At 41.3% G+C, this 12,753-nt stretch overlaps 2 protein-coding genes across 3 annotated transcripts in view; both read right to left on the bottom strand.

Moving 5' to 3' along the window:
• The window catches only part of LOC125278477, a 45,951-nt gene extending 38,187 nt beyond the window's left edge, over positions 1 to 7,764 (bottom strand). The window contains exon 1 of the mRNA XM_048207682.1: positions 7,576 to 7,764. Within this exon, the coding sequence (XP_048063639.1) occupies positions 7,576 to 7,627 (52 nt within the window). The 5' untranslated portion in view covers positions 7,628 to 7,764. The remainder of the gene's footprint in view (positions 1 to 7,575) is intronic.
• Positions 7,765 to 9,669: 1,905 nt separating this feature from the next.
• LOC125278459 (uncharacterized protein DKFZp434B061-like) lies at positions 9,670 to 12,753 on the bottom strand. Of its 2 annotated transcripts, XM_048207663.1 has the most exons (3): positions 12,635 to 12,753; positions 12,063 to 12,366; positions 9,670 to 11,839 (listed from the first exon to the last, which is right to left on the bottom strand). In XM_048207663.1, the coding sequence occupies exons 2-3, from the start codon at positions 12,363 to 12,365 to the stop codon at positions 9,860 to 9,862; spliced, it is 2,283 nt and encodes a 760-aa protein (XP_048063620.1). In that variant the 5' UTR covers position 12,366; positions 12,635 to 12,753; the 3' UTR covers positions 9,670 to 9,859. The 2 variants fall into 2 exon arrangements, with proteins under 2 accessions (XP_048063620.1, XP_048063627.1); XM_048207670.1 differs by lacking the exon at positions 12,063 to 12,366 and having other exon boundaries at positions 12,635 to 12,737.

The raw sequence follows: 12,753 nt of genomic DNA, 5'->3' as shown, positions 1-12,753 counted from the left end.
CGATAACAACCTAGTCTTGGCCAGCAACCTGTCTGAACACAGAGCCTCAACAACGCATTCTTCAGAGAAGATATCCAGTAAGAGTGACTGCAAAGAGGCAGTAAGCAACTCAGACACGATCGTAGAGGTGGGCATCCAGGAGAGCAGGACTCAGCTAAGTGCTCTTAACCCTACAAACTCTGCTCAATCCTAGGACCTACTCAGCGCCTGATTATTCGCACTGAGGAGGTTGTGCACTCAAACACCCCGACAGGGGGAGCACATTAATCAGCCTGGGGACTGGATCACAAACGGGAGGCCTAATAGAGGCCTTAAACCACTGACCAGCTTAGGGAGCTAAGCAATATGCAGGACAACCCTAACAAGGGGAGTACAGAGCTCAACCTAACAGATAGACCGTACTGTAGGCACAAAATCATGGAGGCCCAAGAAGGGGCCTACAACATGACAACAGTTCTACACAGTGTAGAAATGAAAATAACACAGAGGCCTTGATAAAGGCCACCATGTGAAGCTACATGTTTAATCTGCTTAAGTTTCATCACCCAGAAGTGGGGGTGGGAAAGCTTCAAAGGCGGCCTGTTAAGGCCACACACCTCGAACAGCCAGCTTGCTGAAAGCAAGAACCCACAAACATGTAACTTGTTCAGAATGAAACCGAGTTAAACCAGCAGATAAGACTGTAGAGTGCCCACATAACAGTCCACCTAACACAATCCGACAAGCAGTGTACTCAGCAAAAGCAACTTTTTACTCTTAAAGCAAGAGGAGTACAACATACGCCATCATGTTCTGTAGGAGGCCCAAAGGCAGACCTACGACTTCAGACAGACACGCAGCGTCAGCTCGTGGTTGTGTTTCAAGCTGAAAGGGAGCAAACATAAGAAAACTGAACCAAAGTGAGGTTAACTAGATAAACTCAACCTGAGCCAAAGGCCACTCAGCAAAGTACTCAGTAAAACACCTTTTACTCTTTAAGCAAGAGGAGTACAAAGACATATGCCATCGTGCTCTCAAAGGAGGCCCAGAGGGCCTACAACTCACAGACACGTGGCGCCAGCTAGTGGCAACTCCAGTACAAACCAACAGGCCATGTACTCAGTAAAACACCTTTTACTCTTAAAGCAAGAGGAGTACACACTCCGCCAGCATGCTCTGAGAGAGGCCCAAACCTGGCTTGCTACAGCAGATACGGGTGTAGCCAGTGGCAGTGATAGCAAAACCAACACAAAACTGTGCCAGCATGTTAAATGAAGGAGGCCCAAGAGGGCCTGTGACTCCAAAAGACATGTGGCGTCACAGCTAGTGGTTTCACAGGTGACCAAGCTCAAAGGGAACCAGCTCTAAAACCCAACAAACAATAGCGGTTAACTAGCTTAACTCAACCTGAGCTTATGTCTACACATTCCAACAGGCAATGTACTCAGACACACTAAACCCTAACAGAAAGGGGGTCTTTTGAATCTAACTGAATTTGCCTTTCCCCTGAGCCATGGTAGCATATGTTGTTGCTACCATGGCTCAGGGGAAAGACAAATTCAGTATGAATGAAGTTCTAGAAAGTGGGGCCTAAGCAACATAGCATACACTTATCTAAACAAAGATAAGGGCCTACCACCTGAGACAACGGCACCAGGGAGGCTAGTGACAGCCTGCTACCTTAGCTGCTATCTAACTTGTACCTACACCAAAGGGATAATGGGCATATGGCCTGACAACTCAGATAAGAGGAGGCCAGAACTAGTAACTATACAACCTGACAAAGGATAGTAGCAATAAAGAGTGAAATTTGCTTTAGTAAATCACCTAAACCCTAGTTCTAGTCTAGGCCGGCTGAGCTGTGGGCCTGTAGGGCCGCACAAAGCATAGATCTTCCTGGGGCTTAAACTCAAACTCTGAACTCACCCAGAGAAGAGGAAACTTAAGTAAAGCAAAGCTCAACAAGCAAACAATGCCAGGCGGCCCAGAGGGCCGACCTAGACATTAGATCTATCTGAAGTAAAGAGTGCTAACTCAAACATACTCTAGCTAAAACCAGAGGAGAAGCTACTCTACCAAAGGTGGCTGAGAGGTGGCCATTTTGAGGCCAACACAATACAAATAAATTGTTCCAGCCAACCTAATGGAACTTCAGTGCCCAACAAACCCCTTTTTTCAGTGCCCAATCTTTTTCCATCTACACGCCCAGGAAAAACTATACAGGAAAAACAAGGTTGGACGATTAATCGAAAAGTAATCGAAACCGAAATTCAGAACCTCGAACCGACGTAATTTACCCATGTCGGTTAGTTTTTTTAATTCTGTTAATACTTCCCCCTTAAAAACACACTACCGCGTGTGTAGCCACATGACTCTGCCCCGTCCAGCATAAAAGCAACACGGAGGTGAACGCCAGTTCAACACATACACTAAAATTTGTCAGTTGTATTTGTTTTATGGTTTGGACATTCAAGCTATTAGACGATCGGATGTGTATTATTATATCGAGCTACCGTGCTCGCTCAGCTGCATTGTGGCACGAACACTCATACAAACAGTAGCTGCGCAAAACGTGAAGATCGTGCGCACAGAGAGGAACACAGAAACTAGTTGTCAGCGCTGTCCTGTGATTTATCACTAAAGTAGCTTAGAAACTCAAAACTTATTATAGCATATATTTTTCTACTTTTGAAGGAACTATTTACAACCCACAGCTTCACAATTAATAGAGAGACGGTATGACTAATTCACACACGCAATCGCTCTTATTACTGGTACTGTACTAATTTATCTTTATCTGATTTACAACGAGCAGAAATCTGTAAGAAATGTTATGAACAACAAAGATAAAATAACTGCTGATAGTGAGCTATGATGTCAGATCACTCTTTCAATAGGAAAAAATATCCCACCTTTAATAGTCAATCATGTTTACAGTACAAACCTTGTCAGTGAACTACGAGGGCAAAAAAAAAAAAAAGAAACAGAATCAAAATAATCGTTCATTAATCGTAATCGAGGTAAAATGTTCAATTAACCGAGGTTTTGATTTTAGGCCATAATCGTCCAGCCCTAGCTAGAAGTTAGAAGAGCACTCAGCGAACGGATGTCAACATCATCCTCAGTCCGCGCAGGCTCTTTTCCCAGACAGAAAAACACACAGATTGTGTGTGTCACCGAGTGTCAAACACCTGGGACACGGGTGAACACATATTCTGAAACGTTTGTAGACATAATAAAACATTCTTACCGGATTCGAAGAAATCGCAATCAGACAAAACAGTCCCGAAAGATGAAAAGATACTGACTGCTTCACTGGCGGCTCCTTTATACTTCCAGGCCACGTCTTGATGACGTCATAGGCTGTCGCCGGCCTATAGGATTGACGTGATTTGATACATTGCTTTCAGACACCGGTTCACGTGTGACGTTCCCCATATGTCGTAAAACGCAGTGTAGAGTTCCCTTTTCGAACTCATGTTATGTGTAGTGTTTCATAGTGTATGTGTGTGTGTGAGAGAGGGAGAGAGTAATGTTTCTTTGTGTTCACCTCATCCATTAGCTCAAACTTTTTTTATATACATTTTACATCTAAAAGAACAATTTTCTTTTGGCCTCAGTCCCGAATGGTTTTAAATCAAATGTTCCGTGTGTGTCTTCACAGATTATCTCTATCAAATTAAATTCAGTTTCTTGTTTGTGCACTTCACAATCAAACTGTGTTTATGAATCATTGACAGAGACTATTTCACTTTTATTATTATAGAAAAAAAGTTGTAAACATTGGGTCAAATCAGGTAACCAGGAAATACGACCTGAGAAAAAAAATCAAGACAGACTGACACACCTCAACATGATATTACCTGACATGAAATTTAAAATACCAAACAAATGTTGATCAAATCTTGTGTTTGAGCTGCTTCTTTGTCTTCCAGCTCTGCACATTCTGAACTTCGTATTGAGCTCCAGTTCATCCATAAAAGAAATTCATAAAATATACTTGATTTAAATTTTATTTAAAGACATGCTGTAACCAGTTCTACTTTACTGTGGAGTTCTGTTTAACTGAAGCTAATCCAGACAAACCAGTTATGATTAAGCTGGAAAAATATCACTATGAAAAAATGAAAAGCATCTCTAAAGGAAGTAATCTGAAACTCATTCTTAGAAGATGAAGATCTGAGGATGAGATTCTTTCTAAAGTAAAATAGAGTTGTAGGAAAGAGATTTGAATGTGGAAGCTGACCTGTCCCAAACTAAACTTTTTTGTACACTTCAGTAAATACCCAGCAGGCACACAACGTCATTAAATGCTGCAATTTGATTGAATAAAAGTTCGAGTGAGCGAAATTCAATGTCAAAACAACGTCTATTGTCAACATCAGTTTGATGTAGAATATGGTGACAGTTGATGTTGATATTGTGTTGGTATCTAGTTCTTTGAATCATGGTAACCAACAGCCGACGTCTAATGAACATCATAAGATTAACGTCAAATTATAGCATCATTAGACATTGATCTTTTGTTGGATTTAGGTCATGGTATTGTGATGGAATTTTTAATTAATCATAACTAAAATGTCATTTTCTTGCAGGATTAACATTTATATAATTTGGAAATCCAAATGTCCAACACTTTGGTCAAAGTCAGTGTGTCTGAATCATGTCCAAAAGGGAAATGACACTAAAAAGTTGTCTCAATATAAACTCATGACTTTGAGTAACAAACTGTAATTAAGAAATCCAGATTTGCTTTCACCTAGTAACAGAAGGGTTTGCTTAATTATACATATGAAGAACCAATAATAGTGGAGAAAAATTATGTAATGAATCATGTAACATTTGCCATGCTCCTGTTCTATAAAAACTGTTGTACTCCTTTTGTTGGTGGGATTCTCTGTGATTTATACAAGTTGTTCCGGCCGTGATTAAAGCATATTATTCAAAGGCAATGTCTGGAGTCTGTCTAATTATCACTGCGCAACAGGCTAACTCTACCACAGTAAACAAAATAACAAGTCAGAAAACACAAGATAGACAAAATGGAAAAGGTATTGGTATTTTGCGAATGGGATACTACTTACGAGACATCTGTCAATCAAGACATGCAAAAAAAAAAAAAAAATACAGCAGGCTGTGGCAGCAGAAAGTCAATTTGTGTGTATGTGTAAATATTAGAGCTGTCAGTTTAACCGGTTAATTTAGTTTATACTACAGGGCTGTTGAAAGCTTGATTATAAAGCTTGATTAACCAGCGTTCTAAGGTGTGCAATTATTTTCAGGGAAACGCATGGCTAAAGTAGTTCTAGCAGGTCTTGACCACATTACAATTCCATATCAATTCACCAAATGATTTCAGTTATTTCAAAAGTAGTGGCGTGCAGTGGTGTTCTGAAATGAGGAGGCACATTTTTTATTTATTTATGAATTATTTATATACTCATGTGTATTACTCTTAATGTTGACATCTTCCTTGTTAAATGAACATTATTTTACATCAAAAAAGAAAAAAAAAGAAACCAAAGACAATTCTATGTTGTAACTTTACATTAACATGCATTGTAATAAATGTTCTATTAATCAAAACCAAGTCAATCTCATCAAGTTAGTGTTTTAAGCATAAAATACTAACTAAAGGCTGTAGCAATTTAAACAATATATTTTAATTGTGTATTGATTTTTTTCATTTTAATAGTCAACTTAGGCTATTTTGGATCATCAGTCATGCTCCGTAAACACCGTCTGTCACAGACACAAATTGTATTTTTAATTTCACCAAGCTGATTGCACTAAAAACTCCGCAGTTATCAAGCTTTCAGTCCATTTCATGTTTGATTTTGACGTGACATAAAGCAGTGATATCTAACTGGGTGATCTGTTTACTTACTTTCCAGTTAGTCTTCCCATTGACACCTTCATTTGTTCAGTCAAACCCACGCGCGGAAAGCTCACGTCAACAAGAGGCGGGATTTATCACACAAACCAATCATATCTAATCATAACCAATTACATCCAATCATAGCGCGATGGAGACGTTGCCTCCTCTCACGTGACTTTCCCCCATTCATTCTCAATTACCCCCCACAAAACCCACCGCACGCCGAGGGTCTGATGATTTTCTATGGTTTCGTATGAGAGCAACTTTACCTGCGGGTGTCGCTGTTGGGCAGTGTTCCTTTAGAAAAACGAGTGACTTGGGCTCTTTTTAATGTCATAATTTGTAATATTTGTAGTATTTTTTTTATATGTAATATGGATTATTTTCTCATCCTATTTTTGAGGAGGCACTGCCTCCCTTGCCTCCTCAGAGGAAACGCCCCTGTTCAAAAGGTCCTTACAGCCTACAACCGCAAAAGAAAACAAAACCCACAACGACACAGACCAAGCAATTAAATATAGTAAACGACAAATTATTGTCATGGTTTTTGAATATATGTTTTATTATATCCTGAAAGGTCATACTCTTGTCTTTCTCCCTCTTTATCTCTCTCACTCAGACACACACACACACACACAGTACGGACACACACTCGCACCGACACGTGTTGTCAGCGCTGCTCTGACAAATTAATCTGTAAAATAATTTAGTAATTTAAAAGCTACATGACATTTCTCACCAGCGAGGTAATAACTGCGGTTCTTGAGGTAGATAAACTTACAGTTTCGCTATTAGTAGAGACACTGTCGGTGTGGCAACCGTAGTATAAGCGGAATAATTGACTCTGCATTGTTGGTCAGGCCAGACAAAATTATTAAACAGCCCGATCTGAGATGTGGGAGAGTGGCGTAAACAGCAAGCTTAGTTTTACAGTTTTTCACAATTGCTAAGACACGTTTATTGGAAACCATCACCCATTTTCTCACAACATTAAACACAAAACCACATCTTCAAACTATATTCACAAAACCCCTGACTCTTCTGGCAAAATCAAACCATTTTACCTGTTCTCAAAATCAAACATTGCTTTCAGATCAAACACACATCAGTCAATAATTTAAGCAGATTATTCATTAGACACTACATCAAAAAATGGAGAACAGCATCCAGATCATGTAGTTACAGAAAAAAAAATGCATATTGTTTACAGTAAACAAAATTTGCCAAGTCAAGTCACCTTTATTTATAGCGCTTTTTTCTTAATTTGTCAAGAGGCACTGGTCTGATCTGAATATGTTAATTTATATTTGGCAATGTTTCCAGACAGCCATTTGTCAGCACTAGGCGTGGCTGCATTGAACCGAGCCCGAGCGCGATTGTCCCCCCTCCTCACTCCCCCGCTGGCCTGCACTCACACAGCACTTAACCCTTCTGAGCAGGAGCATGCTAACCTCACATATGATGCAACTTTTTGAATGGAAGAAAACATGAAGAAATGCACTTTCGCTAAGATACTGATAGGCTATTGGCCATTTTGACGACTTTATAGGCCGCATAAAGTCTTATAAAGAAGCACGACGAAGGGCAGCCATGATTTAGGGGCCTTGAACCCAAATAATATATACAATAGTTTAGAAATGGAAATAAATAAAGAACTGACCATTAAAAATAGTTTTGTTGAAGAGAGAGAGAGAGCGCTAATAATAGCCTGTACATACCATCAGCGATCATCAGCAGGACTGACACCAAAACACAGTTCGTCTTGAGCATCTTCAAATGCTACATTACACCAAAACAATTATGTCCTTCAGCTATAAATAATTACAAATATAGATGTTCCGCTGACGGGAGCTCGATCATGTTCGTGAAATGTCCGCGGATCAGTTTTACTTTCACTTACTCTTTACTTTCAGTTTTAAATGGTCGTCTGCATCAGGTGATCAGGAAGGAAGTCATTAGTCTAACTTACTGAAATACATTGTTAATGCGGGACTGAATGTAATTGTTAAATAACAAGTTATATAATAATGTAAAATTACTGCTTAGCTACAAAATGGAAGTTGAAAATTCAACTAATTGTTAAAGCATATAATTGAAGTCCACAATATTACTGTTGTCCACTAGAGGGAGCCACGCTCAAATACATTATGCTGTTTGTTTTTGTTTTTTGTTTCCTGTTCTGTTTTGTTAGTCAGTAATAATCATTTAGCAGATGATTTTATTCAAAGCAACTGATAAACGAGGAGAACAATAGAAACAATCAAACTAACACTAGGTTAGCATTCAGTTTGTCCTTGTTGGTTAGACTATTTCAGTTTTGTTTGTTTCTCAGTCTTGCTCATGTGACCCTTTCAAGAAAAGTCTGATGTAGTTTATTGATTTTTTTATCTCTGTGTTCTCAATATCTGCAGTTCGGTCCACATGATTTGAGGTTTTCATAGGTTTTCAAGCAACCCAAAGACATGCTCCATAGCATTTACTAATAATGGACAGATATGACACATTGTGATTGCTATTGAAAGTATGAATTCTGTTTATTCCAGAGACATTTGTGAAATCTAAAGATTGATTTCAGATCGATATATCAAAACATTCCTTCTAGTTTTAACAGAGAGAAATCTATTCACAAATAATTCACAAACTTAAGTGTAATTGCAAAGCTATAATGTCAGTTTACCGTCTTCAAGCTGAAAAGAACTATAAATGCAGAGTATCTTTCACATAACATAAAGAAATGATGTCCAACAATGTAACTGTTGACACGGATGTTGCTGTTTCTTTCATTACCTCATAAGCAGAACAGTGCATCATGGGAATAGTAGTTTCTCCATGCACATTTATGACGACACACCTAATATATTATATGAGTATTTGCTCTTTGTTTGATGAGCTTCGCTTTAGATATTTCTAGCCTGAAGTCAAGTTATCAATATATCTGATCACATGACTCGACCCTCACGGCAGTTTAAAGGTGAAAGTAAGAAATCAAAGTAAAAGTTGCTCTGTCGACACAGCTTATGAACATTAGTGAGTGCCACTAAAAATTACCATCTTTTATAGCAGACATGACTCTTTTTTATTTATTTATTTTTATTTACATCTGAAGATGTATCTAAATGTTTTGATCTCAGTACTGCTGATGATTGCTGATAGGCTGACGTAGACTTTATGTTTTTATTCCCCTCTTCTGTCTTTCCTTTTATTTATTAAAAGTTACATTTTTTTATTATTGTGTAAAGCTTGTATATATGAAACAATCTCTTAGGGAATCTCTGATCACTAATAAATGTAACCATTATATGCCTATGTGTTATAAGAATAGCTACGGGAGACATTAATAAAAAAAAAAAAAAGACATGTATTCCTCACATTAATACCTCAATAATGTAATTAAGTAAAAAAAAAAAAGTTTTGTTTTATAGCTTCCTAATGCAATAGGACCCTTAAAACTCTTAAAAAACAAACAATTGAAAATTATTTCACTTTAATCGGAGACTATATATTTAGGTGTTGACATGTCTTTCTCATTTAGGGGAGACCGGGTATGGTTGTAACACTTTTTTCTTCAGCACCTAAAACTACCTTTTTTTTAGGCTACACATCTGAAACTTTTAGGCAAAGTACCCACATTTGTCTACTACAAATGGCAACAATTTAAATTTATTCAACTATGTCACAGACTTTGTGAGATGATGACAAATACAAGGTGGTCCTTTGTTACAACCTACCCCATTACTGGGGTAGGTTGTAACACATACTGGGGTAAGTTGTAACAGGTAGACAAAATGCACAAAAAATAAGGTTACTCCAAGTGATATGCCACAACAACAGTTTTATTTTAAATGAATGGCTGCAACAATAAAATATGTGTGAATATGGGGAGTGTATGAGCATATTGTGTGTTTTTGTGCATGCACACGTGTACATTTGTGTGTGCATGTCTGTACGTGCACATTCATATGAGTGTGTGTGTGTGTGTGTGTGTGTGTGAGTGAGAGCAAATTAACAGAGGAGCCGGGCAACAGGTGAGCTGGAGAGGAGCCGGGCGGCAGGTAAGGAGGAGAGGAGCCGGGCGGCAGGTAAGGAGGAGAGGAGCCGGGTGGCAGGTGAGCTGGAGAGGAGCCGGGTGGCAGGTGAGCTGGAGAGGAGCCGGGTGGCAGGTGAGCTGGAGAGGAGCCGGGTGGCAGGTGAGCTGGAGAGGAGCCGAGCGGCAGGTAAGGAGGAGCCGGTTGGCAGGTGAGATAGAGAGGAGCCGGGCGGCAGGTGAGCTGGAGAGGAGCCGGGTGGCAGGTGAGCTGGAGAGGAGCCGGGTGGCAGGTGAGCTGGAGAGGAGCCGGGCGGCAGGTAAGGAGGAGAGGAGCCGGGTGGCAGGTGAGCTGGAGAGGAGCCGGGTGGCAGGTGAGCTGGAGAGGAGCCGAGCGGCAGGTAAGGAGGAGCCGGTTGGCAGGTGAGATAGGGAGGAGCCGGGCGGCAGGTGAGCTGGAGAGGAGCCGGGCGGCAGGTAAGGAGGAGCCAGTCGGCAGGTGAGATAGAGAGGAGTCGGGCGGCAGGTGAGCTGGAGAGGAGCCGGGTGGCAGGTGAGCTGGAGAGGAGCCGGGTGGCAGGTGAGCTGGAGAGGAGCCGGGCGGCAGGTAAGGAGGAGCCAGTCGGCAGGTGAGATAGAGAGGAGTCGGGCGGCAGGTGAGCTGGAGAGGAGCCGGGCGGCAGGTAAGGAGGAGAGGAGATGGGCGGCAGATGAGATAGCGAGGAGCCGAGCGGCAGGTGAGATAGAGAGGAGCCGGGTGGTAAGTGAGATAGAGAGGAGCCGGGCGGCAGGTGAGCTGGAGAGGAGCCGGGCGGCAGGTAAGGAGGAGAGGAGATGGGCGGCAGATGAGATAGCGAGGAGCCGAGCGGCAGGTGAGATAGTGAGGAGCCGGGCGAGAGGTGATCTGGAGAGGAGCCGGGCAACAGGTGAGCTGGAGAGGAGCCGGGCGGCAGGTAAGGAGGAGAGGAGCCGGGTGGCAGGTGAGATGGAGAGGAGTTCTGTTGAAGAGCCCCAGACGGATCAGGACGATCTGTGACTTGAGAAAGCGCAAAGTCACAGTCCTGAAAAATTTTACAATTGTATGGCCATATGCCTGTACACTGGAAGCCGGCCTGTATGTTTTTCTGTGTTGCGGCTGTAGGCAGGGCGATCCTCACAATGCCTGGAATGTCGTAAATACTCATAGTTTTATCTGGATTTCCCCTCATCCAGTCATCGCTCGCCGAATTCACCATCCTTTTAAACGGACCAAACACACTACGATCAAGTGGTTGGAGTTTATGGCTGCAATGTGGTGGAAACGTAAGTAGTACAATTCCATGGCCTTTGCAAAAATCCACAGCTCTCACAGAGATGTGGGAAGAGTGGTTATCAAGCAGGAGCAACACCTTTCTTTCTGGACTGACCTTTGTATGCTTCACAAAGTGAACGAGGAATGATAGGAAATCCTCTTCCTGCATCCAGCCTGATGAATTAGCTCTTCCTGCACTCCCCAATGGCCCGCTCTGAACAAAGTGATCTTTAAAATTCCTACAAGGGAACACAAAGAATGGAGGAATGGTATTCCCCAGAGCTTGCACAGCATATGCAACTGAAACAAGTGTGCCCCTCTCCCCCGATGTCATGGCACCAACCTGCTTCATACCCCAGCGTGCTACGACTCGGGATGGTGCCTGGACAGTTGTCACACCGGTTTCGTCGACATTCCATATGTCACTGCCATCAAACCCATTTTTATCAATCACCTCCCCCAGTTGACTGAAGAAGAGTTCCACATTAGCACGATTAAAACTGGTAGCTCTTGAAAGGCTAGTTGCCTGTGGACTCCTCACTGAAAGTCTGGGGTTCCGCTTCATAAACGAGCTAAACCAATCAGGCCCCGCCATTTTCTTCTCATCCCAGGTTTGTGGATGCTGTATGTTGAATTCCACCGCGAGTTGATAGGCAAACTTTCTGACCTAAAAGAAATCATAACATGATGTCTGAGTAGGGACACACATTTTTTAAAAATTGTCTAAATGTATGTGTTGGTATTTGTTTAACTTTTACCTGATTTTAAATATTTTATTCATCATTCACAAACATTAAATTGAGTTTGTATGAAAGGTCTAATACACATTAAGAGGTCTTGAATCTTGCCTTTTCTACCCTGTTCTCAAGACGCTTATCCATCATGCTCACCTCACGTGGAGTTAGCCCATAGTATATATCGGCTGCCTGGCTTATATACTGTGACAAAGTCTCCTCCTGCTCCCTGGTGAAGACCTGGTGAGGACTGTAGTATCCTACACGAGGAAGGTCCCTCGATCCCTGGTCTTTCAGTTCTTTATATTTCTGCCAATATCTGTTCAAGGTTACATGGCAGATTCCATGGGATTTTGCCACTGCCCTAACAGACTTTCCTTTCCTAACTTGCTCTGCTGCTCTTTTTAAAAGACTGGCATCGACTCCATGATCTGTTTTTCTCACCCAAGTTCTAGGCATTCTGTAAAATTATTAAAATCACAAAAATGTTCTTAGTTGTATATAAGGGGATGGTTGTAACAATTTTAAAACACGTGTTACAACCTACCCCGCCACTGTCACCCATTGTTTAGCTAGCTGTATTAGCATGGTGCTTTGAAATTGGCAGGAGGTTGATACACGATTCTTTACTAGAGAAACTACAGTTTGACCTGATATAACTCATACAACATTATCTACAACGGTACTAAACAAAATATTATCTTGTTATTTTTTTTTAACTTTCTTACCTCAGAATTAGATTTTCTGCTGTAGCTTCAGGAGAGATAGCAACACAGACTGGAAAACCTCCATGTGGGATCGTAAAGGAAGCCTGATGAGACTGAAACTGTCACATGACTCCTATCTT

Source organism: Megalobrama amblycephala, linkage group LG1 (genome assembly GCF_018812025.1).
Source record: "Megalobrama amblycephala isolate DHTTF-2021 linkage group LG1, ASM1881202v1, whole genome shotgun sequence".
Taxonomy (NCBI): Eukaryota; Metazoa; Chordata; class Actinopteri; order Cypriniformes; family Xenocyprididae; genus Megalobrama; species Megalobrama amblycephala.
This window is presented reverse-complemented; position numbering and strand designations above follow the sequence as displayed.

Coding starts and splice junctions, on each gene's coding strand:
- LOC125278459 (XM_048207663.1), bottom strand. CDS start 12,365: ATGCCTAGAACTTGGGTGAGAAAAACAGATCATGGAGTCGATGCCAGT. Junction 11,840..12,062: donor ATGGGCTAACTCCACGTGAG/GTGAGCATGATG, acceptor GATTTCTTTTAG/GTCAGAAAGTTTGCCTATCA.